General features: G+C 44.7%; 3 protein-coding genes across 28 annotated transcripts in view; 1 reads left to right on the forward strand and 2 right to left on the reverse strand.

Moving 5' to 3' along the window:
* Tatdn1 (TatD DNase domain containing 1) overlaps positions 1–8,496 on the reverse strand; it is a 46,531-nt gene extending 38,035 nt beyond the window's left edge. For 3 of the 7 annotated variants that reach the window (XM_017801194.2, XM_029569547.1, XM_029569546.1), the window contains exon 1: positions 7,965–8,025. Coding sequence is in view for 2 of the 7 variants with exons in the window: in XM_029569548.1 (XP_029425408.1) it covers positions 8,422–8,443 (22 nt within the window). In the remaining 5 variants the exon portion in view is untranslated. Of the gene's footprint in view, positions 1–7,964; positions 8,026–8,421 lie in introns of those variants that run through there. The other 4 variants (XM_029569548.1, XM_008845442.2, XM_017801192.2 and 1 more) reach the window with 3 other exon arrangements.
* Positions 8,497–8,518: 22 nt separating this feature from the next.
* On the forward strand, positions 8,519–16,097 carry Ndufb9 (NADH:ubiquinone oxidoreductase subunit B9). 3 transcript variants are annotated; one of them, XM_008845445.2, is made up of 4 exons: positions 8,519–8,688; positions 12,133–12,325; positions 13,442–13,555; positions 15,872–16,097. In XM_008845445.2, the coding sequence occupies exons 1-4, from the start codon at positions 8,588–8,590 to the stop codon at positions 16,001–16,003; spliced, it is 540 nt and encodes a 179-aa protein (XP_008843667.1). In that variant the 5' UTR covers positions 8,519–8,587; the 3' UTR covers positions 16,004–16,097. The 3 variants fall into 3 exon arrangements, with proteins under 3 accessions (XP_008843667.1, XP_029425409.1, XP_008843669.1); XM_029569549.1 differs by having other exon boundaries at positions 8,525–8,676; XM_008845447.3 differs by having other exon boundaries at positions 8,550–8,573.
* A 1,462-nt stretch (positions 16,098–17,559) lies between these two features.
* The window catches only part of Mtss1 (MTSS I-BAR domain containing 1), a 157,618-nt gene continuing 148,141 nt past the window's right edge, over positions 17,560–27,036 (reverse strand). For 5 of the 18 annotated variants that reach the window (XM_029569558.1, XM_029569559.1, XM_029569564.1 and 2 more), the window contains 4 exons: positions 23,592–23,786; positions 22,340–22,513; positions 21,774–21,969; positions 17,572–20,499 (listed from right to left, as the gene is read on the reverse strand). In XM_029569558.1, the coding sequence (XP_029425418.1) occupies positions 19,799–20,499; positions 21,774–21,969; positions 22,340–22,513; positions 23,592–23,786 (1,266 nt within the window). In that variant the 3' untranslated portion in view covers positions 17,572–19,798. Of the gene's footprint in view, positions 20,500–21,773; positions 21,970–22,339; positions 22,514–23,591; positions 23,787–24,624; positions 24,745–27,036 lie in introns of all 18 variants that reach the window. The other 13 variants (XM_029569567.1, XM_029569568.1, XM_029569569.1 and 10 more) reach the window with 8 other exon arrangements.

Below are 27,036 nucleotides of genomic sequence, written 5' to 3' on the forward strand. Positions count from 1 at the left end.
CAAAGCTAAGTAAGATGACTCCTGTTCTCAAGAAACTCAAGGCAGAAGTGGTAAGACAGATCCATTCAAAGGCAATTATGAAATGTTAAAAATAAACACTCACTGAGAAGGGCTGGAGAGATGATAGCTCAGCAGTTAAGAGTGTGTATTGGTCTTCCAGAGGACCTGGGTTCAGTTTCCAGCATCATGTTGGGCAGCTCACGACTGCCTGTAACTTCAGTTCTAGGGGATCTGACAGCTTCTTCTGGCTTCTGTGGGCTCTGCATGCTGAACACGAGCTCTGTACAGGGGTATACTGTACCTAGAAAATGGAAGCTCTCTGCGGTGTCTACAGGGCCAAAATTCTCAAGTGTGATGGTTTGAATGAAAAATGTTCCTCACAGGCTCATGTATTTGAATATTTGCTCCCCAGATGGTGACGGTGTTTGGGAAGGTTATGGAATCTTTAGGTGGAGCTGCCTTGCTAGAGGAAGTGTGCCGCTAGAAGCAGGCTTTGTGTATAGCCTGGACTTCCAATTTTTCTCTCTGATTCCTGTGTGTGGATGAGAATGTGATCAGCCAGCTTGCTGCTCCTGCTGCGATGCTTTCTCTGACTGTTACCGTTACCATGCCTTCCAGCCACAGTAGACTCGCTGGAATTGTAAGCCAAAATGAACCCTTTTTTCCTTAAGTTGCTTTTGTCAGAGTGTTTTATCATAGCAACAGAAATCTAACATATCAAGGAAGAACAATCGTGCACCACCATTCTCCCTCCAAACCCGTTCTCACATTTCTAACATTTGGTGGCATCTGTATACATTTCGGGTTGTCACATCTGAAAGGAGTGCTGCTGACACTTAAGGTTGAGACCATGGGTGCTGCCAAATAATCCTACAATGTAGAGGGTGGCCTCCCACAACAAAGAATCATCAAAGCCCCAAATTTAGTGCTGCTCTTGGTAAATCATGTAGAATTTAAGAGGACAAAGGAAACTCACAACTGGTACCTTTTAGAAGGGTTATCAATGCATAAAAAATCATCTAATATCATAAATACAGTATAAGGACTCATGGAGAGGCCAAGATCAGAAGAAATCACCATCTAGTTTCTCTTCAAGTACAGAGAGAAAATTAGATAAGAGGGACGAATTGAGAAAGGAAAACTAGAGAGAAGAGGCCTTTCAGTCTAAAATAATCTTCCACAGGGGTCTATGGTTGCTAGTCACCAACCAACATTGATGATTAGGAAAATAGAAATGGCCTGTATCTCATTTAGTCTTTTCTAGCTCATTTTCCTTTTGTTTAGTATTAAAAAGTTTTTCATTAAGGTAGTTACTCATGACACTTATTAACAACAGAAAAGAAGTCTTTATTCAAGAAAGATTACTACAATGAGAATATTTTATTGTAGTTTGGGTTTGGGGGTTGATATCACTATTAGAGCAGGCTAGCCTCAATCTTGTGGCGATCCTCCTGGCTGTGTCTACCAAAGTTGGGATCATCCACATGGCTACCATACCTGGCTGCAATGAGGGTTTTGCATTAGAGCAGAGAGATAAGGTTAGATTATAAAGACAAGATTAGGTAGAAATTTAGAGTCAAGAGCAGGTAGGGAGCAGTAGATACAGTTACTAAGAGGACCAGGAGGGGTAAGGAAGGATTCTAACTAAAACCCAGATGACAGATCCTTGCCGAGGACAGATCTCAGTGATGGGAATATAGAGAAAGGGATGACAAAGGTGACATCAAGCAGCAAAGAGATTAGAACTTTTCAAAAGAGAAACATAATGGAACCAAAAGTAAGCAAGTTAAACAAATAAGTATTTTGGCTCTAATTTACAAGAGAACTGAAAATCATCCTGGAGGCTCAGCTTATGAGGCCATTTGCCATTCCCACCCCAACCTTACACAGAGCAGATACTTGGTCGTTCTGCAATAGAGGCAGATGGCTGTTGAGGCCAACTCCAGGTGACTGATTCCCTCTTAAGAGTTGTTCTCTGCAGGACCAGTCCTCAAGCTGTGAGTCAAAGTGTATTTCAACTTCTACATTCAGTTCTGGGCTCACGTATACCTTGTTTCTTCCCTTCGCCTAAGAATCTTCATGACGTACAGCCTGTGTTCCTTTTCTTCCTGACACGCGGTTTACATAAAGTATATCCTGTGGCCAGTTCGTAGAACTGCTTCATATCTCTTGGACAGCTATTCAAATGGCTCCATCCCTTGATAAACAGATTGAGGCCAGTCTCCTCACCTAAACCAGGCAATCTGATGGCAAAAGTCATTTGTTCCCCCACTCTATGTGATTCACATCATTTTCTTTCTAAGACCTTCTCCAATCTCTCACAGAATGGTCTCATCCACCCACTAGAAACATCTGTGGGAAGACCACAATAATTAAACATGCCAATACAGAGGGGCCAAAGAAAAGTTCAAACTGACTGACCACAAAGCATTCAATCCATGAACAAGTTCCAAGAAGCAGAATAAAATAAAGTAACTGCAATTATGAAGTTATGGAAAGAAAATTAGCTTTGGAGTCAGAATTCCTGCCACCATCAATTATTAGCTGAATGATCTTGGGCACATAAGTGGTCCCTGCTGGGCCTCAATTATCTCACTCGTCAGATGGACACAGAATTTTTCCTTCCAAAAATGGAATATGGCTCAAATCTAAGAATGAAGGTGAAAGCATTTGCATATCCAAAGCCCTGAACATGTAATTATTATTATTATTATTATTGACACAGTACAAAGACTATAATGTGCCAACACCAAATGAATTTGCGTTGTTAGCTATACTATATCATCTCAAGTACTTAATGCTCCTAATCCAAGATTGTGCTAGCAAACAGCCAAATGTGAGTCAACCTACTTGACAACCTTCCCCTCATCTATATGTCTGTGTGGTATGTGTGCATATATGTATGCATGTGTGTGAAGGTCTGAGACTGAGATCAGGTGTCTTCCTCCATCTTTCTCCACTTCACTCACTGAGGTAGAATCTCTCACTTGAACCCAGAGCTCACTAATATGATTAATATCTGGCTAGCCACCTTGCTTCTAGGAGGCCATGTCTCTGTCTTCCAAGACCTGGAACTACTGATGGGCCGCCATGCCCACCTGGTACTTATGTGGGTTCTGGTGATCCAATTTCTGGTCCTTACAATTTCTAGTCCTCTAGCTCTAATTATTTTGATGGGAACTTGAAAATGAAGTAACCAAAATCCTATTCATTTAATTTGTTTAAAGATGTGCTGATCTAGCCAGGTGTGGTGGGCACACCTTTAATTCCAACACTAGGTACACAGAGGTAGGCAGAGCTCTGTGAGATCCAGGCCAGCCTGGTCCCAGTCTGGTCTACATAGTGAGTTCCAGGCCAGTTGGGGCTACAGAAGGACTCTGTCCCCAAAAAATAAATAAAATAAAAAATAAAATGTGCTGATCTATACGGCATAGTATCTTTTAAATTAAAACATTCTTATCAAAAGTATGCTTATTGCCAGGCGTGGTGGCACACACCTTTAATCCCAGTACTCAGGAGGCAGAGGTAGGTGGATCCCTCTGAGTTCAAGGCCAGCCTGGTCTACATAGTGAGTTCCAGGACAGCTGGGGCTACAGAGTGACCCTGTCTCAAAAAAACCAAAAAAAAAAAAAAAAGTATGCTTATTGGCAAGTAAACAATACAGAATATAAAAACAAAAGTTCACTTAGAGACAGTAAATAGCTTGAAAGATAAGGTAGGAGACCGGGTAAGAAGGAAAGAAAGAGGACAGACACAGCAACATGGAATTACTACTGTACTTTCAACTGAAGAATTCATATACTCTGGCATGCCCTGCTAGATAGAACAGTAATATTCAGTTTTCATTAACTTCTATTTTTATTTTATTTATTATTTTTATTTTATGTGTATGGGTGTATTGCTTGCATGTGTGTAAGCGCTGTGCAATGCCTACAGAGGTCAGAAGAGAGCACTGGATCCCCTGGAACTGGAGTTGTCATGAATGGCTGTTAGCCACCTGTGGGTGCTGAGAATTGAACCTGGGTCCTCTGTAAGAGCAGTCTGTGCTCTTAACTGCTGAGTCATCTCTCCAGCCCCACTATTTTTTTAAAGATTTTTTTGTTTAAATGTTTTTATTTTTTATGTTATGAGTGTTTTACTTGCCATGTATATAGGTGAACTATGTGTATGCAGTGTCCATGAGGCCAGAAGAGGGCACTGGATCCCCTGGAACTGGAATTACAAGTGGTTGTGAGCTGCCAAGTGACTGCTGGGAACTGAATCTGGTACCTCTGCAAGAGCAGCAAGTGCTCTTAACCACTAAGTTATCTCTCTCTCCGGTCCCTATTTTATTTTTAAATTATGTTTATGTGTGTATTGGGGAGGGAGTATGGGTAATGAGAGCAGGTGCCTCTGGAGGCCAGAAGAGAGTGTCAGATTCTCTGAGGCTGGAGTTATAGGTGGTTGTGACCCAGCTGATATGAGTGCTAAGAATCAAACTTGGGTCCTGTGCAAGAACAGTTTGCACTCAACCACCGAGCTATCTCTCCAGCCCTTCATTAACTTTTAAAAATCAATCTCTCTCTCTCTCTCTCTCTCTCTCTCTCTCTCTCTCTTTCCTCTCTTAAATTTGAATTTTTAATTAGGTATATGTGTATGTTTGTGTCTAGGTATGTGCACATGAGTGCAGGCACCCATGGAGACCAGAGGTACTGAATCCTCCTGGAGCTAGACTTATAGTTTTGACATAGGTGCTAGGATTCAAACTTGGATCCTCTGCAAGAATAGCAAGCACTTAACCACTGAGATATCTCTCCAATCCTCTAAAATAGCTGTCTTTGCTCTAAACTACCTCAAGTCTTAATGAGCTTATTTCTCAAAACCAAACACAATGGGAAAGTGTTTTCACTGTTGGTATGAAACAAAAAGCAGTATCTGCAAACTAAAACCTAACTGTTTGGGCTTAGTGAATCATGTCAAGTGACAGTTACCTGTGACTTGGGGACACAAAGAGACAGCAAACAAGGGATTTAAAAATTTTTTGGAATTTGTTAGCCTTTAGATATATTTCAAGGTTACAGAAACTACTGAGGATTAGAGAACAAACTCATACTACTACTTAGCAAACAGACAAAACCAAAAGATGGGGCCCTCTGTGGGGCAACCAGCTCAGCTTCTTCAGCAAGTCAGAGGGGGAAAAGTGCTTGAGTGAAAGATTGACAAACTCCTCCCTGCAGTCCACTGTTGCTGCTGTTACTGTTGAGACAGGGTCTTACCAAGTAGTCCAGGCTTACTTGGAACTCAAGATCCTTCTGTCTCTACCTCCCTCCAAAAGTGCTGAGATTATAGATGTGTATTATCAGGCCTAGTTTTAATTACCTATTTACATTTTAAATAGTTGAAAAAAAACACAATATTTTGTTACATATGAAATTTATTTAAAAAGTTCAAGATTCAATATCCCTACAATTATATTGGAGCATGGGCACACCCACCTGTTTATAAACTGTCTAAGGCTGCTTTTGAGAAACAAAGCTTAAGACAAGAAAAACACAAACTGCTTTCTCCTACCACATTCACATCCACATTTCAAATACTTCACTTCTTATACTACAGGGTGTGTGTGTGTGTGTGTGTGTGTGTGTGTGTTACTATCCTCCAACAACCAATTCTCTAGCTCTATAAGGTAACTCAATTGTAACATTACCTACCTGGAGAAAGTATCAGTTCCCACAGGTTAGGGGTTCAACAAGACTGCACCTCACTAAGCACTTTACTATTATACCCACTCACTATAAAAGGGAAGAGTTGGAACAGCTACAAGGTAGGAAAACACAAGGAATGATTTATTTACTTGGGACTCTCTTTTTGGTTATACACAACCTCCTCTTTTAATAATGCATTTAGCAACCTAGCTCCTTTTCCTACCTGCATAGACTAAGCACATATAATTCTCTCCAAACAATGCACCAAGCAACTTCAGACCCCCATCTTTATTAGGCTATAGTTATACTTCTCTCTGAACAACAGGATGTTTCTCCTCCCCTAACAACAATCAGATAATTTCTATTCAAATATATTCCCAATGTATCAGAGTACAAAGAATGGAAGGGCCAATCCAACCCGAACTGGTTTTGGGTGCACGCAATAAAGCAAAACTGCCTTCAAATTTTAGGGAAAATCCCTATTTTACCATCTTATGCCTATGTATAATTGGGTGTGCATATGATTCAAATCAGATGCATTATAGGAAAGGACATCATAGTAGAAAAATGATTATATGACCTAATTTATCAGCCAAAACAGAGAACATCTTTACTATGTTCCTTAGTAATCAAACTCCTTCACTTGATCCTCATAAAAGGAAGCCCAAACAATAATCAGGACTGTTGAATACTCTCACTCAATTGGCCCACTGTCAATCTGGATTGTGTACTCCTCTCTAATCTGTACTACCACTTTTCTCTGAATAGTTATCTGGCTACTCTTATAAATCTGTGTGAGCCCTTATTTTTGATTCTTCGGATAAGGGGCCAAGAACCTGGAAACACCCAGCCTATACCCCAATAATCTGTTATATCAAAATGGAAGAGAAGCAGAGCCAGTGTGTTGAGAGAAATGAGGGACTCTTATGCCCTCTCTAGAACACACCACGTTCTAGCACCTCATGTTAAGCAACTTAACAACTCTCCAAACCCCATCCTTTTGAGGTTTTACAGAAACTTCATTATATAAGGAACACCCAACCTTCAAGACCCCAGTTTTCTCACAGAATTTTTTCGACTACTTTTATGCCACTAACATTCTCCCTCACATTTGCTTAGACTGGGCATAGGTTTTACCCCTCCAGTATGAAAACTAACTGCACTACTAGATTTCTTACAGTTCAATCTATTTAATACAATATATTGGAAAAATTGTATTGCTTAAAATCTCTCTCAGATCTTAAGTTTATAACCTTAACCACTTTCCTGAGTGCCTAACTACAATTCTAAGTGCCTGGATGATGTCTTCACCTGGATGTCTCTTAAGACTCTTGAATGAACCTGATCCAAATAGACCTGGGTGGCCCTCCCAGCCATGCCTCCATGCCATATTTAGGTATCATCCAACCAGAGTCATCTTTGAGTGTTCAACTCTCCTGTGCTAAATTCTGTGTACATCTGTTCCATTTCTCTTTTCTGACTTTTTCACTGCCCTGATTCAAGATCCAAAATACTTCCCTGTTTCTCCCTATCCAATAAATCTACATAATGGCTATCAGGGTTCCTCCATCACTGCCATGCCCCACCCTTCAGTAGCTGGAAACTCCACGAAAGCAAGGATCAGGTTGAGATTTACCCACTACTGCATCCCAGAGGGCAAGATTCTTGGCATGTAACTGCCATTCAATGATTTGCTGAATGAATGCCTTCAGTAAGATTCCACTTTACACAGAGTGAAACTAAACTAAATGAGTCTGCGGGTAAGTTATCTTTCTAATCTTCCCTCTTACAATGTCCCTCAGATTTTCTAAGTAATATCATACTCATTGGAATCCCTGCTGTGCTCCCCTTTGGTTCTACAGCTGTTGAATGGACCATGGTATTTGCCAAGTAGAATTTATTTCTCTTTCCACTGCTTATGTCCTCCACTTTTTCCACCTGGTGACATCAGCAGAGCTGGGACCAGGACTTTGGGCCATGTTCCTAGGCCAATGCCAAGCCCACCAATTAGAGTAACTGTTAAATGCCCTAATGACTGTGTGAACTGGTGCCTTGAAGCCATCATCCAGTGGATCATGGAGAAGAGCTGGAGGTTCATGAGACAGGCAAGAATACAGTGATTCGCTTTGAGGACTGTGTTTTGTTTTGTTTTGTTTTGGGGGGCGTGTGGAGTGGGGATCAGACTCAGACTCGCTAGGCAGCCTACCACTGACTTACATACACCGCTTCCTCTTTTTTAAAATATTTTATTTTATTATTTTATATGTATGCGTGTATTACCTGCATGTAGGTAAGTGCACCCGTGTCGTGCAATGCCCGCGGAGGACAGAAGAGGCTGTCGGATCCACTGGGACTGGAGTTACGGACAGTTGTTAGCTGCCATGTGGGTGCTGGGATTCGAACCCAGGTCTTCTGTAAGAACAACCAGTGTTCTTAACTGCTGAGCCATCTCTCCAGCCCCCTCTTTTTTAACTGAATATAACACATGTTGAAAAAAAGTACAAATCACAAGTGTGTGCGGCTTGTGAACTCTCACAGATGCACACACTCGGGAAACCATCCCTGATCAAGGAGCAGGCCATTCATCGCCGGCACCCCGAGGCTCCTCGGACCCCTCTCCACCCTCGAAGAACGGAGCGCGCCACGCCTGGGGCCCGGGCTGCGGAGAGAGGCGCCCGGCACCGCCAGGAAGGCCCACGCCGGGCCCAGCCCCACACCTTGGAAACCGTCCCCTTACCCACGAACTTGAAGCGACTCATGACAGCTAGGCAGGCTCCTCCCCGACGGAAACGGAAGTGGTGTCAGGTCGGGGCGCTCTTCCGGCTGTTCGCTCCGCCCCAGGCCCAGGGCTGCCGAGAAGGTTCCCAGCAGCCCTTGCGGCCATTGAAGGTGAGCCGGGTGCCATGGCCTTCTGCGCTCCCCCGGCCTTCCTGAGCCACCAGCAGAAGGTGCTGCGGCTGTATAAACGGGCGCTGCGCCACCTCGAGTCGTGGTGTGTCCACAGGTGGGACGAGGGGACGCGGGACGAGGGGGCGGAGGCCGCCCTGGGGACGCGGCCGCTCAAGGACTTGGGGACGCAGTGGGAAGGAGCCCGCTCTGGCCTGTGACCAGGTGCAGCTTGCGCTGCTGCGGGACCTTCCAGGACGCTTAGGTGGGGCGGGACGCAGAGACTTGCTTGAGGATTCAGTAAAATAAAGGCAAGTGCCAGAACTCTCACTGTCATGGTTCCAATACTAAAGTTTTCTTCGTGAGCCTGTCGTTCTTAATGTTAACAATGACGTGTGCATGATCTTTAGTTTGCAGAACCATTCAGAAGTTAGGGATTATTTTAGCCTTATTTTACAGACAAACAGAAAGAGGCGCGCCGGCATTGACTTTTCAAGGTTGTTTAGCTACTGCTTGGCGAAGCCAGGATTAAATTTTAGGTACCTCACTGGAAAGCATCAACCTCCTACGATTCCCATCAGCCTTTATCTATTTAGTTTCATCCATTCTTTTCATTACCTTCACATCTTTTTCACCTCTACGTAATTATTTCCTTTCTGCTTTAACCAATGTTAGGAGCTGCATTTGGTGGCAGATGCTGGGGGAGACAGGTATCCTTCGTAGGCTGCAGAGCTGGTAGACAAACAACCTTATATTGTTAAAATAAAATATGCAAAGTGGTGGCTCACATTTTTAGTCCCTGCAGAAGCAGGTGGATCTCTGTGAGATTGAGGCCAGCCTGGTCTACATAGCGCGTTATAGGCCAGCCGGGGCTACAGGGAGACTGTCTGGAAAAAAAAAAAGAGAGTCAAGAAAAAAAATGCAAGGTAAGGTGACAACCCGAGATGTGTAAATGCCAAACAGGCTTCCACAATCTTAACCTAAAACCTAGTCCCAGGTAAGGACGCTGAGAAATACCTACACAGGATGGAAACAGGAGGTTTAGAAGAGTATCCCTTAAACCCAGAATGCAGGTTTGTGATTGTGCCTCTTTTTGCTATGCAGGAAGGTACTAGCTAAAATACTGTATTATTATTAGATTCTTTTGTAAGTTTTTCTTGACAGAATTTGTAATTTAGCTTCTATTCTAGATGCCAAATAAAAGTTATTCTTTCTTTGGCCTGTAACAGCTCATGAATATTTGGAGAAAAATGACAAGTAAATTAATAGATAATAAAATAATAATCATTCTCACAAAGGAAGATAAACTGTCAAGAATTCATGGCTTGAGGTAAAGGCACTTGCTTTCCAGTGGTACAAGCCTGATGTCCTGAGTTCTGTCTCCAGAACCCACGTAAAGGTGGAAGGAGAAAACCGACTCCACAGAGTTGTCCTCTGACCTCCACACTTGTGCCATGGCTTGTGTGCCCCCTGACACATCCCACTACTAATAAATTTAAATTTTTTCATATATTGGTCTACTACAGCTGGAAATATTTAGAATTCAACAGTTGTGAAGGAAAGGATAAAAGTAGCTACTGCGACAACACCGACCCAGCATATTTCAAATCTGACACCCTTTTCTCAGTTCTTGCCTGAATCTCTTCCTTCATTTGCCTTCTTTTTTAATCTTTTGTGTATGTGAGTGTGAGTGCATGTGTCTGCCAGGCATGTGTGGAGATCAGAGGACAATCTCAGGTATCAGTCCTTGCTTTCCATCAAGGTACGCCAGGCTAGCTGGCCCACCAGCTCCTGGCAATCTGCCTTGCCTCCCATCTCATGTAAGAGCATTGAGATTACATATGCATGGTACCATATCAGGCTTTACTTGGGTTCTGGGGATCCAAGCTCAGGCCCCCAGGCTTGCAACAGACACTTTATTCACTAAGCTATCTCCCTCGCCCTTATTTGCCACTTTAATGCTGTTCTCCAGTTCATCCTAAGAATCTGTAGTGCTAGTACTTTGCACATCCGTATTTAATGCTGAGACTTGAGTTACCTACCATTTGTGCTCATTTGCCAGGTCACCTGTAGAGTTAATCTTTTTTTTTTTTTTTTTTTTTTTTTTTTTAGCCTCTGCCTCCCAAGGGCTGGGATTAAAGGTGTGTGCTACCACACCTGGCTCTTATTTTTTAATTTATTTTGTTTTTGTTTTCTTGAGAAAGGTTCTTATTGTGTAGGCAAAACTGGCCTTTAACCTGAGAGGGCCTTCTATCTCAGCCTCCCAAGTGCTGGGATTACAGATGTGTACCATCAAGTTGTGTAGCCTGACTGGCCTGGAACTCACTATGTAGACCAGGCTGCTGTTAAACTCAGAGAGCGTTCCACCTGCCTCAATCCACCTGCCTCTGCCTTATGAGTGCTGGGATTAAAGGTGTATGCTTTTACCCAAATTTTTTTAAGCCATTTTTTTTCACTCCCCCATTCTGATTTTAGTCCTTGGAGTTGTCCTCAATTCCTTAGTTATGTTACTTTTCTGCCAGTAACACACATATGCATGCATCATATATTATTGGACACTGAGTTTTGTAAATTCTTCTTCTCATGTAATGTCAGTTATATTATTTTGAATACTCGATATGTACAAACCACTTTGTGCAATGTGCTTTGTGTTTAAGCTCATAGAAACTTTGTGACAACCTGTAGGTAAAGACACTATTACTAACACATAGAAAGGAAACTCATGGCCTATAGACATTAAGTAACTTACCTCACACCACACAGCTAACAGTGAAACTAAGGTTCAGGCCCGCCCTCATGACTTGGTGCTCTAGGTGGTTTTTGTTGTTCTCTGTGTTCTCTCTGCTCTTGTAGCAGCCCGCTTTAGGCTATTGCTGTCTGTGGCCCGAACTGTTGTCAGAGTCCCCACTGATGTCTGCTCACAGTCTCTTAATCACCAGACTATTACTTGACTAAGATTATGAGCTAGTGTGAGAGTCAGGATTTAAACATGCGTCTTTATTATTTGAGCAAAACTCTACCAGGTCACATCATTTTTCTTCCAATCTCCAGGATTTGGTAGAGCACCTAGCACAAGGTCGGAGGACATACTGAATGAACCTGTAGAAGCTATAGCTTCCCCCACCCCCTTTTTTGTTGAAATTCTTGCTCCTTTATTGGAGGAGAGGAAAGTGGCTGTATTTAGTGCTGTGTATTTGCTGCTTTTTTTTTTTTTTTTGGTGGGGGGGGGAGTCTTTTTGCTGCAGGGTCTCCTTGTTAGCTCCAGCTGGCCTGGACCTTGCTATGTAGACCGGGCTAACCTCTTTCTTACAGAGAGCCTCTCACCTCTGCCTCCTGAGTGCTGGGTTTAAAGGTGTGTGCCACCACGCCCAGCTTTACTGCTACTGTTTGGAGGGCTGCAGGGGAAGCAGTCAGCAGTGATGTAGCTGCTCTTTTGGCGGGTGAGGGAGGTGCAGAGAAGTTGCACCACACATCAAGGTGGTGGTGGTAGGAGTGCAGACTAGACTGTACTGCCCACTCAAGTAGATAACATTTCTGATGTCCACAATCATTTCCATTTAAGGGACAAATACCGCTATTTTGCTTGTTTGTTGAGAGCACGGTTTGAAGAACATAAGAATGAAAAAGATATGATGAAGGCCACCCAGCTGCTGAGGGAGGCAGAAGAAGAATTCTGGGAAAATCAGCATCCTCAGCCCTATATCTTCCCTGACTCTCCTGGGGGTACCTCCTATGAAAGATATGAGTGCTACAAGGTAGGTGACGATTATAGTGACAACTGCTTTCCAAGAGGCAAGCTTTGTCCCCTGACCTCAGTCTTGTACACCATATGCCCTTTGAGCAGTGGCTACTTGATTTCCAGATGGTTGACAGCCACTTTTTTTTTCAGGTGTCAATTTTCTCTCTCCCAGATGCTATTAAGACTTTCCTTAATGAATTTACCTTCAGGGTTTTGCAAAGCAAAGCATTAAATTATTTGGTACATAACTCATTTGAGGACCTTAAAGTTAACCAGTTTGGATTCGTGTTGAGTATTTCTAAGATGGTTAGATAGTACTGACAAATAATGCTCATTGTTTGGGAAACAGAAGTCAAAAAAGAGTGATACCAGTTTTCTCAGACAAACATTGTTATTTTTCAACCAGATGCCCTTTCACTCTAAGGCCTTCTCCTTTATTTCCAGTCCCAGCTCTTCCTCAGCTATTCATTAATTAGAATCAGAAGTAGTCTGGTAATAACAGGGGGAGGGGAGGAGAGGGGAGAAGGTGGGGGAGAGAGGAGAGGGAGAATGAGAATGTGTGTGGTATATCTATGCATTCGTGTGTGTGCATGTAGAGACCAGAGGTCAACTTTGGGTGTCTCCCTCAGTTGCCCTTCACCTTTAGTTTTTGAGACAGGGTCTCTCAGTGAACCTGGAGCTCATTGATTCAGCTAGGCTGACTGACCATTGAGCTCCAGGGATCCTCCTGACTCTGCCTCCCCAGCACTGTCATTACAGTGTTCATCCCCATGCCTGGCTTTTATGTGGGTGCTGGGATCTGAGTTCCAGTCTCCATGCTTGAGTGGCAAGCACTGTATCCACTTAGCCATCCTCCCAACCCAGTAACTGATAATAAAAGGCTCTTGGATTTTCCCTTCTGTTTCCTTGTTCATGGTATTTGTGGTTTTTGGGTTTTGGTTTTTTGGTCTTTTTGAGACAGGGTCTCCCTGTATCCCCAGCCGACCTGAAATGCACCAGGCTGACCTTGAACTCAGAGATCCGCCTGCCTCAGCCTCCCATGTGCTGGGATTAAAGGCGGGCACCACCATGCTCACTTTGCCCATGGTATTTGTAAATACATCCTATGAAATAACATTGCCTTTTCCTGCAGGTTCCAGAGTGGTGCTTAGATTTCTGGCATCCTTCTGAAAAGGCCATGTATCCTGATTACTTTGCCAAGAGAGAGCAGTGGAAGAAACTGCAGATGGAAAGCTGGGAGCGGGAGGTGCGTCTTTCCCATAGTGTTCCACAGTGCTATGCAGAGGGAGTTTGCCTCTACATGCTTAGGTCCACACTCTGGCCATGTCAGTTCCTTTGGCCTCTTGCCTCTCAGAAATACTTTAGTTTCTCAGTGTGTTAATTTCCCATCGGCCATCTTCCTGCTGAAGTTGTACTCTGTAATGTTCTCTAATTTTGCTTCTCCCCCCTCCTTAGTCTTTTGCCTGATCTTCCTTTTCTACCCTGTTCCTTAGCCTTCCTGTGCCTTAGAGCCGTAGGTGTTTTTTCAGTTAACTTAGGATAGTCCTAGTTGTGTTTTAGAATCTCATTCTTGCTGCAGTGTAAATGATGGAAAGGACAAGAGGAAAAGCAGGAACTCCAACCTACGGATAGTGTATTAGTTTAGTGGAAGGTTGTGTGGCCAGTAATAGAGTGGTGCTGTGGAAGGAAATAGACGTAGGGTATTTCCTGATGGACAAGAACATTGATTGTTGGAGATGAGTGAGGGATAGAGAGAAATCAGGTTTCCGGGCTTTACTGGAGTTTGGTATGGTGATGGAGACAGGGAAGACAGGTAGGGTAGAGGACCTTCCAGATGTCAGGGACAGTCAGACCTTCAGAGATGTGGTGTTAGAACCAGCAGATAGGAAGAATAGGCAGCTTTGGTAATGGAAATCTGGTCTAGAAATAAAGTTGTGAGATTTTGGTTGTATTTAAAGCCACAGAAATTAATGAGATCCTTAAGAGAGAGAGAGAGAGAGATGGAAAATATTTTCTCTACTACTTTGTACATAATCTATATGTGAGTCCATCCTGGATAGTTTTGAAGATGAGCCTTCTGTGCAGTGGCTTCTGGTTTAATGGACCGAGAGGAACAGCCAAAGGAAGCAGATCTGGTTGTGTGGGGAATGGGAGAGGCCTGCCAAACTTGAGGGTCAGTTTACTGGGGAAAATAGGCTTGCCAGGTGGGGTGATGGCCCACTTGATGTTGGGTAATAGATGTGTTAGGACCTTAGTTTGTTCCAGTATGTTCTCTTTAGCAATACTGAACTGTGGGTACAGTATGCCCTTTGTTCAGAGTTACAGGGGATTTAAGGTGAGTGACTGTCGTGACAGGAACTAAGCTGAATTTTAAAAGGGAGTAAAGACAGGCTGATATAGAAAGCTCAGGTTGGGAGGGAGGATGCATGCATCAGTTTCTTCAAAGTTTCAGAGAGGCATTTAAGCAAGTGTAGGCAGGCAGTGGTTGGATGTTGGATATCTGAATTCACAATTCTGGAAGTTTGCTGGTTGTAGAGATAAAGTACAGGGTGTTGATATTAGTCCTGGCCAAGATGGAGTGGAAGAAAGGTGACTGTGACCAAGGGGCACCGTATTTTTTTTTTTTTTTTAAGATGGTGTTGCAACACTTGGAAGCTCAAGTCTGTGTTTTCCTGGTAAGCAGCAGGCTCACTCTGCACTGGTCACTGATAACCTCCTGCTGTCCTCCCCTTGTTCCATCTCATCGCTGCTAAGCAGCACACATGAGGAAGGAGCTCTAGCTTTTAGGTCTCCTTTCCTGTTAGGACAGTGATTGCAAGAATCCTAGACCTAGGGTAGTTGGACATCAGGCAGAACTGAGCTGACTTTTACATGTGACTTTATCTTAATCCTTGTCCTGGCTGTTACTTAGGAACCTTATAACTAATCCCTGATACACTGAGATGAGGTCTCACTGCATAGCCCAGCCTGGCCTGGAACTCGCTGTGTAAACTAGGCTGGCCTTGAATTCAGCGATCTGTCTGCCTGTGCCTCCTAAGTGCTGGGATTAAAGGTGTGCACCACCATGACCTGCCTGAACTGAATGTTAATGGTAGCTTGTGGAAAGCATTTAAGACACAAGTGTTTTTTGGGGGACCAGTAGATCATGACAAGAAGAACTAGAAAGGTACCGTGCTTTTGCCTAGACAGTGAGAGGTACAGTTCTCAGCTTTGTTGAGTTAATGGTTAGGTTTGTCTAACTTGGTGGCACACACCTACAATCCAAGCACTAGGAACCCTGCAGCAAAGAAGGTTGTGAGTTCAAGGCTAGCTTGGGCTATGTAGCAAGTTCTAGGGCAGAATAACTGCTATAAATATATAAGACACTGACTTTCAGGAAAACAAACAGATGCTTCAGAGACATTTTTCTGAGTGAAAAGAGTGAGAATGGGAGTAACACAGGTTCATATGGAAAAACATTTGGGTATACAGACATCACATAAAAAAGCTGTCATTTGATCATGGCAGGCAGGTCTTACAGTTAGATTTTTCTGATAATCATTCTTTCCTTGCCCCCTTCTAGGTTAAGCAGCTGCAAGAGGAGACCCCACCTGATGGTCCTAAGACTGAAGCCTTGCCTCCTGCCAGAAAGGCAGGTGACTTGCCCCCACTGTGGTGGCATATTGTGACCAGACCTCGGGAGCAGCCAGTCTAGACACAGGGCTGTCCCCTGTTCATGCTTGCAAGTGAAAGAAGTTATGCAACACGTACACACTTGCCCTAATAAAAACAACTAAACATGGTCAGCATGACTGAGGTGTTCTTCCACGGATGACTGTAGCACCAAGTGACTGCCCATATTGTGTTCTATTTATGTAATGTGAAAAACAAAAAAAATAGATGTGTATATAATCATATTGATAGCAGGTGTGCTCAATAAGGGAAAACTCAACAGCAGAACCAAATGCAAGATTGTTAAGACTGAGTTGACTGTGTGTGTGTGTGTACATGGAGGGGCACGTCTGAAGCAGAGAAGAGCCCCCAGTGTTGGTCCTTGCCTTCCACTTTCATTGTGACAGGGTCTCTTGTGTGCTACTCCCACCCAGCTGTACATGGGTTCTGGGCATGCAAACTCATCCTCATGCTTGCATAGCAAGCACTTTACCTACTGAGCCATCTCCCCAGCCAAGTTCTGTGTGGAGGTCTAAGGCAAAGCCTTAATTAACTACAATGGAGAGACTATTCAGAGAGGAGAAATAATCAGGGGTTATATCTTTTTGGTCTTTTAAAAAAAAAGTCTCTTAGTGGCTCATGTACTGATTACAAATATGTACCACTACCTCCAGCTACCTTGGTTTTCTGAGGATTGTAATAATGGGATTTTAGTTATGAAAGAGCAACTGTCCCTTAGAAGCACAGTCCACAGCAGGCATAGAGCTCTTGGCATTCTGAAGGTGGACTGGAAGTTTGATGGCTGGAGCTAAAGGGTCTGATCTGGAATGCAAATTTTGTGACATCTGAAACATGGTTTTCCAGTCAGATTCTTTGGAGACTCAAAGGTAAGGATGTAGTAGCACTTGATGCTCTTGCAGAGGAACCCAAGCTTGGTTCCCAGCACCCACATACTCTGTCGGCCTCTTATGGCCTCTGTAGGCATTGCATACACAACACACACACCAGGTATTATTAGTATATACAGGCAAAACACTTCTGGACGTAAAAATTTTTAAAAGAGGACTAGCAAGGTGGCTCAGTATAAGGCCTAAAAGCCTGTGTTCCATATCCCTGGGATCCACCTGGTAGGCGAGAACTGACTCCCACAGATTGTCCTCTGACCTCCATACATGTACAATGGAGGCCTAAAAGCCTGTGTTCCATATCCCTGGGATCCACCTGGTAGGCGAGAACTGACTCCCACAGATTGTCCTCTGACCTCCATACATGTACAATGGAGGCCTAAAAGCCTGTGTTCCATATCCCTGGGATCCACATGGTAGGTGAGAACTGACTCCCAGATTGTCCTCTGACCTCCATACATGTACAATGGCATATTCATACCCACTTATGTACATACACACAAAAAATTTTAATGTAAAAAAATGTGTAAAGCAGTCTTAAAACTACCAACCTGAACTGGCTGGCCACTTTTAGTTTTTGGTAGGTAACTTCAAATAATCAGTTTAGGCAACTCTGATCTTTAGAGCTAACCATCAGAAATATCTCATCCGTTTTCTAAATGCAGTTTGAGTCCTAACATTTGACTAAGACTTAAAATAACAGGGCTTTTTTTTCTTTCTAGTGGTTCTTTATTTATATGTAGGCTGAAGCAATTGTTACAATGTAGAAGGGAGACACATTACACAACTGTTATTTATACAAGTTTAGAACAAAACTGCACAGGGAGAGAGGTCAACTCTCAGTACAAACTAGCAACTAAACCACAATAATTTACCTTTAGAAAGGGTTTATTTTCAGCTGTGACACTGCTTTTACAATATGCAAAAACACAAACAGAGCTACCCAACATGTTTGTCACATTCTTTCTACATTGAATTTGGCAACATTTTATATTAAATTTATTCAGATTATACTAACGTTTAAAAACTAAACAAGTGAAAAGCTGTACCAAGGTACAGTTACATCCATTTATTTTGAAGGTTTAAAATACCACTTTTATCTATTATAATGACCTTGCAGAGATTTCTGCATTTTGCAAAAACCATCTCAAGCATCATATGCACAACGCGTCAGCTACTTTTAGTCATCAAGATTGGTGGGCTAAGCCACAGGCACTACTGTTTGCTTATAGTCTGTAAAAGGAGCTTGTTTTTCAAAGAAAAGCTTAAGTTGTTTCTAATTATCATGCCTTTGCTTTAAAGCTGCAACATAAAATGCCGTTGAGTAATCACAGCAGTGTTAAATGAAGATATAGAACAGTGACTGTACAGGAACATTTCCCTCACATCCAGCATGGTTATATATTAAAGCATAAGATTATATCATTGGAGGTTAGAGCCAACAGAGATTTGCAGGGCACGTGGTACATACCGAGCTCTTCCTAGGGACAGTGTCACAAATGTGTGCTGTCAGCTACTGCACTAAGAGACTTTTTGTTTTTGTTTTTTTTTTTTTTTTAAAAAAAGCTGTCTTCAGATGTGATCCCTTTAAATCTACAAATCTCTGTTGACTTAGGGGATGGGCATTATAACAAATTTAATTTCCACTTAAAAAAAAAAAAAGACATAAATCCATTCCAAAAAGAAAAACATTGCCTAGAAAGAAAAAAAAAAAAAAAAAAAAGAATGTAGTGGTCAGACTCCCCAGTGGCGATAAATAAATCCTCCACTCTTCAGTGTTCAATACAAAGCCAATTAACTGCCCTTTATTTAAGGAAGGGAAGAAAAACAAGCCCCCAGATTGGTAAGCACACTGGCAAACTGCTAGACTTCAAGCTGGTTACCCTTGTTAAATCTGCTTGAGGTTTTTCAAAATATCTGGGCTTTTCAATGCACCCAGCCTGCTGGGCACAGTTAAGTAAAAGGCATTTTCTATAACTATGAATTCCCTGCTATCGTTTTTAAATGTTTTCACATTTTCTAAATTGCCTTACCCTTTTGGATGTATTTGGATTCAATGGAAGTGAAAAAAATAGACAAGAAAGTAAAGGGGGGGCGGGGGGCTATGTCTACCCAGTGGCAGCAGCATGCGCGGGATTGGAGGTGGGTGCTGTGTGCAGTCGAGGAATGGTGGGAGAAAGAAGTCCTTAAACACCCTACAGAAACAAACACTGCAATCTAGTATGGCTTATTCAGATGCATTTACCATGAAGCAACTAGAAATTCAACCTACAAGGCTACTCTTAAATGTAAAAGATCGGCTACGTTGACAGTGTGCCCCTCCCACAGCCCTCCCCCCAATCCCAACACAGTCCACCATTTCCAGGTTTACTTCTCTGAATATTGCTCAATTATTTCTCCTGCGTGTCTCATCCAGAACACAGTATATGTGAATGAGGTCTTTACTCCTTATCCATTTTGTTTGTCCATTAAAATAACTTGAGTTTGCTTCTAAACTATACTACTACAGTGCATCTACAAAAGCTTGCAGGAAGAAAAAGAAAAAGAATGTAGTACCCCTTGTGTGAAATCACTTCCTGGTTCCCCTGTCCCACCCACCCCCTCCCTTTATGCATTTAAAATTTTACAAAGACTTGTAAAAAAGTTAAATGGAATTTGGCACCTTCAGAAAAATCAAAAGGGAAACTAAGATTAAAATGTGCAGAAAGAAAACTATGGATATTTACAACTGAAAAGATCAAGATTATGTCAGTTGCATGTGTTGCTTTTAATTCTTATCTAAAGATGTCAAGTGCTTTCAAAAGAGCGGAATTCCGAATTGCCTACAAAATCTTTTGTTTGCTTATAGATTGGAATGGATCAAGACAAATTAGGTTTCATTAATTAAAGAGTTCATCCCCCAACTGGCAGCATTTCCTGGGAACTACAAGAGCCTAAGAGAAGCGCGGGGCCGAGCGGTCATTTGTTGTGGTCTTCTTCAGTTTCACGCCCCTCCGGATGGCATTCAGCATGTCATCTCCCTGAGGGTTTTCTCTTGGGCTCAGGTCAGCAGGTTCACTCTCTGGAATCTGGCCTGGGGAGACAGTGGCACTTGGGGGATCCCTTTCCTGGTCTTCAGCCTCGCTCTCTGGAATCGCCTGTCTGTGCTCTTCAGGGATACTAGGCTTTGGGCCTGGAAGTGGAGGGTTGACAGAAGCTTGGCCACTCCACAAGGAAGAGGGCATATTGGTGACACCCTGGGGCCCCTCACCCACAGATGGAGACTCAGGGCTGTGCTCACCCCGCTCCTCTGGCCCATCTGGAGGGGATGGCAAAACCCCAGGGAGATCTGGGACAGTTGGGGTCTTGACTGGAATCACTGGTGTCTTGATAGGGATAGGACCAGCTCCAATGGTCCCCCGGCGGACAGAAGGCTTAGTGGAAGGGGTCCGTCGGATGGTTGCAACCCCTGGGGTGACCATAGCTGGTCCGAGGGTGCTGGGAAGGCCAGCAGTTGAGGCTGGGCGCTTGGCTTGGAACATCCGCCTGTAGGATTGGCTGATGTCACTGTTTCTTGGAATGGTGGAGGACTTGTCAAATTCCTGCTGATCTGCCTCCTGGTCACCGCTTACAGAGAAATAATCATAATCTGAAACTAAAGATATGATTTGATTAGACACACCCAAGGTAGCGGCTCTTCTTTCCCATTCTACAGAGAGCATGCTAGGGAGAGTACACATAGCCTTACACGTGCTTCCGGTACCCCCATCCCTACCCAGATCACCGAAGCATCTTCTGCTTCAGTATGAATTCTCTACAGGGTCCTTTGCTTGTTCACCGATGTGCCCTGGGCACCCACGACAGACGTGAGATGGAAGAATGCAAGGCTGCCACGCTACAGCAAAGCTGCCTCCAACCACCTCTGGGATGAATATGAGGGACAAAAGAGGAGCCAAATTTGTCCAATCCTCTGGTCCTTAGATATGAGAAACCTCAAAAAGACCAGCATAGGCCTTACCATCTCCCAGATTCAGGTAAGGGCTAGAAAAAAAAACAGCTCCTGAAAACGAGATACAGAGGCTCTCGAGTGGCATGTGCTCACATCTACTTAAAAATGGCACGGTACGTATCTCAAATGTGTTGGGGGCAGGGGGCAGTTTACAGATTAAGCATCACACAGCTCAGTTTCTGAACAACAGGACTACTGACATTTGGAGGCAGACAGTTCTTTGTTGTGTGGGGCAGGGTCTGGATGGGTGCTGTGCTTTATAGGACGTTTATCAGCATTCTTGGCCCCTACCCACTGGACACCAGGATTACCCCTCCAGTTTTGTAACTACCAAACAGGTGACCAGACATTGCCATGTTCCTTAGGGAACAAAACCACCACCTGAGATTCTCTGGCTTGGATGCTTTGACAGATGGCTTGCAAGTGACTTTTGGTCAACCAACACAGAGCTATTCTTAGCTGTGAGACTTCCTGCTTGTGCTTATGTTGGGATAAGGGAGAAAGAGAGAGAAAGACAGAGGATTAAGAGTTTGAGTGTTATTGTGAGTCTAGCTCTTACTCATTAGCTATGTGGATTTGGACAAGTTACTGAGCCTCAGTTTCCACATCTGTAAAATGGGGATAAAATAGCCTGTGCATGGTTGTGAAGATTAAGTAGGAAAACTTTGCAAAATGTCAAGCAAACATGAAGCTGCTATAATGGCATATATCTCTCACTTCAGGCTAGGGAGTACCATGCACCTGGTGGTGAGAAGTACGCCAAATTATTAACGTTCTGGTCATTTTTTATGCAGCAGCTAGCGACAAGTCAACTACAGATCACCACTCCAAAGCACTCCCAGGTGACAGAACAATTCCAAAGCCCATATGTGGCCAGGGGTTACGCCGAGAGAACAGCCACCAGCTCTCTGCCTCCTCACCTGGAGCCGCCCGGCAAGCTGGGCGCCTCGTACCTTGGGAGGGGATGGTGTCCTCGGAGCAGCATGGGGTGGTGGTCTGGGTGCTGTAGCCACTAGAGCACTGCAGCGAGTCTCGGCTACTCCTCTGCGTGTCCAGCTGGAGGCCCCGTGACAGGGCAAGTGCCAGCTCCTCACAGGCCTCCATCTCTTCACCAGGCTGCAGGATGGAAGAAGAGACAGACAAGCCACCAGAGCCATGAAACATCAGAGCCTGGAGCCACCACACACTGCCGTGGGTGGGACCCCATCAGTCTCACTCTGCTCCTGTGAGTACCATGTCACATGGTTACTGACTTGCCTGGATGGGTGCTGTGCTTTGTAGGATGCATACAGGAACTAGGAGGTTCTGAATGCCTGATTCCCACAAAGGTTTCTCCCCCAGTCTTCCACACACTGCGGAGCAGGGGTAGGGCAATGGAGCCCCATTCCTCCAGCAACTAGGCTACCTAGGCTTCCAAGTGTGGCCAGCATACAGTACCCAGCCCAGCTACGTGAACCCAACCAGTTATAAAGAACTAGTGTGTCACCCTGGTGGCAGCTGACACCGTCATGCTCCGTGGTCTCTGTGCCTCATCGGCAGCTACAGATGGGCCTCCTGTAGCAGTGGGTCCTCCCCCGTTGGGGTCTGGCTCACGCTTCTCTTTGCGACGCTGGAGTGTGTTCACCAGTGGCTGGTCGTAGGGGCCTGGCTTTGCCCAGTCCTAAGTAGAATATTGTGGTCAGGAGCCAGGGCCCCTTACCCCACAGAAAGGGCTGCAGGCACCCACTCAGTCGCCCACAGAAGGCAGCTCTCACAGAGACCAGCCCACATCCTTCTGCATAGCCCCACCCACTGGGGGGATTCCCTGGGTTCCTCCCTTCTCTCTTCATCTCTGCCCACAGATTAAAAACCCTCATCAACCAGGCAGGCAGAAATGATCTGATAGGTGGTCATTATAGGTTAAAGCACCAGTCAGGAGAGAGAGCCACTTCAAGCAGCCAGGCCTACCCTTCTGCAGGCTGGAATCATCATTCCTGGAGCAACTCAAAGATTGAGACAAGGCAGAATGACCACCAGGAGGCACTAGAGTGCTGCCAGCGACTCTTCACCTCTGGGAAACTGGGCCTCTAATAGTTTGATGGGAGGGCTCCAGGGCCAGCAGCAGGTCTTGAGGACTCAATGGGTGATGAAGTCACAACCTGCTAAAATGCGGCAGCCCAGGAACCGACTTCACAAGTCCAGAATACTCTCCTGGTGCCTCCACTGCTTTATAAGTGACTTCAAAAATGTTTTTATAATGAAGCACACGTTTCTATATACAACAATCAAAAGTGAAAAAAAGTCTCCGTGTACTACTCAGCTACACGATGGTCCAAAGCACACTTTGGGCTGTGGTTCTGTTGCCTCAGTAAGGAGACTCATTAGGGGACAAGTTGGGTATATGGCTAAGGAAGACAGTAGAGGCTCTCAGATAAAACAAGACACTGCAGGTGGCCCAGGAGGGAAAGAGGCCCCTCCACCCCGATGCAGAGCCTGGCTTGACACTCCCTGCACTGCACAGTCTCCCACTACCTAAAGTTCCCTAAAGGAAGACTCAGGTCTCTGTTCCACCTGGAAACAAACTATCTCCAAGCTGCCAGCTGCTTTTTGGTTCCCCCAAGGGGGAGCTTCCTGAGGGAGAGGTGTTATGGGGAAGAAGGCAGAGTGTGAAAGGAAGGGAAAGGGAGAGTCAAGGGGAGGACGGTGCCAAGAGGGGTGAGCACAGAGGCAATGAAGGGGGAGGGGGAGGAGACACAAACCTTCCAGCTAGGGATCTGAGATGACGGGAACATGCCGGGCCCAATGGTGTAATAATGAGCGTAGTCAGGAAGGTGGACAGAGGTGACTCGAGGGAGCAGGCGGGAGGCAGGCAGGCAATGAGGGAAAGGGCCTGCACCCACCGGCCCTGCATGGGACTCACTTGATAAACTATAGTGAGAAAACCCATTAGACAACTGGAAACAAAACAAAAAAGGGGAAAGAAAAGGGAAAAAAAATTAATATAACAGGATGAGTGCAGAGATACATGATGGCATTGAGGGTGAGGGGAAACCTCAGTATTTACACACAGAAACAACACTGGGGCTCTGCTGCTTGTGGACGACCCATGATGCCAGAAGACAGCCAGGGAGCAAAGAATGCATAAACCTGGCTTAAGTGTGCAGCTAGGGACTTATTTACCTACATTTTAGAATAGTTTAGAAAATGATCAGTGTCCTTAATTTGTGATGTTCTCAGTGTTTTGTTCATGATTTAACTAGTGAAGCATAATTTCATGGTGATCAAGGTTAGCTCATCTCATTGTGCAAATTAAAACATTTGAAAGCATATTCAAATGAATCTGTTCATTCTAGGTTTCCAAATCCATCACACAGTTCAGGAGCACATTCCAAACAGGGGCAGGGGTGAAGGGGTGCAAACTAAAAGGCAGAAAAGAACATGGCCTCAGACACAGTGAGATGTCACATCCAACAGTCTTGTGGAGTGCTTAAGAAGGAAGAGGGGAGAATGAATGAACACAGGACACCTGTTCTGGGAAGACGCCTTCATTCACATCTCCAAATTCCCCATACCCTTTCCTCTCCCTTGAAGGACCAACACAGTCATTGCTTAGCAGCCATAAAACCCGTTCAAGAAAAAGCCCTCTGCCTCCCAGTCTGTCCCCAAGAGGGGCCCTACTCTTGGTTCAGATCCTGAGTTCCCAGGTTCCTATGGCTGTGGTGTCTGTGTACATAGTAGGCAGGGGCAAGGCAGGGGGAACAGCCCATCACAGCTGCCACTCTGGCCAGTCACCTTGTCTGTGGACACCCAGGCGCCCATGGTGGAGCCTGAGCTGACTGAGGTGGGGGAGCTGCACTCGCTCACTGACTGGCAGGTTTCCGAAGCTTCTGAGGAGGCGGAGCTGGATGAGTTCTGCAGCAGGGAAGGGGTCACACAAGGGACCAACAAACCAATCCACAGGCCCAGAAATCATAATTAAAATAAAGGAAGAGGGACAGGGCCAGAAGGGCATGCACAGAGAGGGAAATAGAGACAGACATACAAATAGGAGAGGGGAGGATGAGAGAAGCAGAGGTTAAGTTAAGGGTTGTATTTCACTCACACAGAGGTTTTAAGAAAGTCTTTGAAAAGCAACACCATACCCGGCCCTAATGATAGTGGGACCTTCAGACATGGATCAGCTCCTGTGCTTGGCACAAGAATGCCCCTTCGACATACCAGATCTCCCACCAAAACTGTGAGCCACAAGCCCAGGTGCTCAGGGAGGACCTTACATGTCCACAGACATCGTATAGCACATGATGCTGGCCCCATGCAGGCAGTGGCTAAATGTTGACCTAAATGGCTCCAGCTCCTAGTTTCTTCTTTGTTCCAATCTAGCCTCTGTTCTATACAGTGGGACCTCCAGCCTTGAAGACACATTTGAGATACTCTGTCTGGGGAATGGTTTGGGTGGTATGGAAGCCCTGTGGTCAGTACAATGTTTCCAGTGGCCAGAACAGGGCAGGATGAAGCAGTTGGAGAAGTTCGGGTGGGGAAAACACTTCCTCACGCTTACGGCACTAACCCGTGTGCCTATGACCTGGTCCTAGCTTGGCTTTCTGACACTACCACATTAGGAACTCTACCTTTTGGGTCACCGTTATACCCCGATTTTCTAGCCTGGTATGTGTCAGGTGCTTAAAAAAAAAAAAAGAAAGAAAGAAAGAAAAAAAAAAAGAAACCCACAAAGTCGGTAAGTAACAACTGCCATCCTTTGCATGTGAGTTGGGTCCCTGAGCACTGCCTGACCACCCAGCTTCTTGCTCTGAGCTCCTCACTGTTACACGCAACTTTGAAAATGCCGGGCCCTTCAGCACTGATTTCCCCCCAAAGTATGCCTGGGTAAGCTGTCAAGGAGGCCAGATTCATGTTTCTGTCCCTATCACCCACCTCAGAAAGGCTTTTGTAAAAGGATAGAGGCCTGGCTTTCCATCCTGCAAAGGCTAAGAATTACATACACAGCCAGCAATGTATGTAAGGAGAGGCTACAGGTGGATGGACATCCTGCCTGCCCCTTGGTGTCTTGCTAGCAATCCATGAGCCAACATGTAAAGGTTTGGATTACAGATTCATCTCTACCACTTCTTGGCTGTGGAACTGTGAGCGTCAAGTTCTAAGCCTCAACGTTTTCATCTTTAGAATGGGGATCAACAGAATCCAACTATACTAAAGGTGATGTTACTGCCTTTGGGAAGTAGGACCCTTTGGTAAAAATTTTAAAGTGCCTCAGTACTTTATGATTATAAAGTTTTAGCATCTTTAAAAATAAAGCATCCATTAAATTCTGCAGCATCCTTTGGCATATTAAAACTCTAAAGCCAGGGGTACAGCGCAATGGTAGAGCACTTGCCTGACATCTGAGAGGTCCTGAGTTCTATGCCAGTACTGACAAAACATACAGAAAGTCTATTCTTGTATGTGGATATACACATGTGTGAAGGTCAGAGTTTCATGTTGGGTGTCTTACTCTATTACTCTCCACCTTGTTTTTCTGAGACAGGGTCTCTCACTGAACCCAGAGATCACCAACTGGCTACACTTGGTAGCAAGCTCTGGGGATCCACCTGTCTCTACCTACCCAGCGCACCACCACCACACCCTACTTTTAACATTTTAGTTGTTAGCCTTTAGCCTTTAAAAAGGGCTGCCACTAGCCCTCCAGCCCTACATGCCCTACTTTTAAATGAGTGCTGGGATCTGAATTCAAGTTGTCACACTTGCCTGGCAGGCACTTTACTGGCTAGGACACCTCCCCTGCTCGAGAAACCCTACTCTTGAGTGCTAGCCAGGCAGATCGTGGATACAGGCATTTAAGTTTCTGAAAGCCCCAATTTGCCACCTTCTGTTTCCTCCAACATTATTGGAAGCAGAAATCCTGCTTGGGCCATCCAAAGAGATAGGGAAAGGGTGAAGGACTTTGCTTTTTCAGAAAGGGTTAGTTACCAGGGCAAGGTAGTATGTTAATTTTCAGCCCGTTAGAAGCACACATAGTTTTGCTGCACATTAGAATGGCCTTTGAGGTCAAATTGCTGCTCTCCCTCTTACCATCTGCACTCAGCCTGGGAGTAGAGCGGGCATGATTCAGTGAAACACACAGTGGGAACAAGGTGACACCCTGGAGGCCAAGCCAAAGCACACCAGCCAAGACACAGTAGAGGCACA

This window comes from Nannospalax galili, unplaced genomic scaffold (genome assembly GCF_000622305.1).
Source record: "Nannospalax galili isolate Female #2095 unplaced genomic scaffold, S.galili_v1.0 scaffold380, whole genome shotgun sequence".
NCBI lineage: Eukaryota > Metazoa > Chordata > Mammalia > Rodentia > Spalacidae > Nannospalax > Nannospalax galili.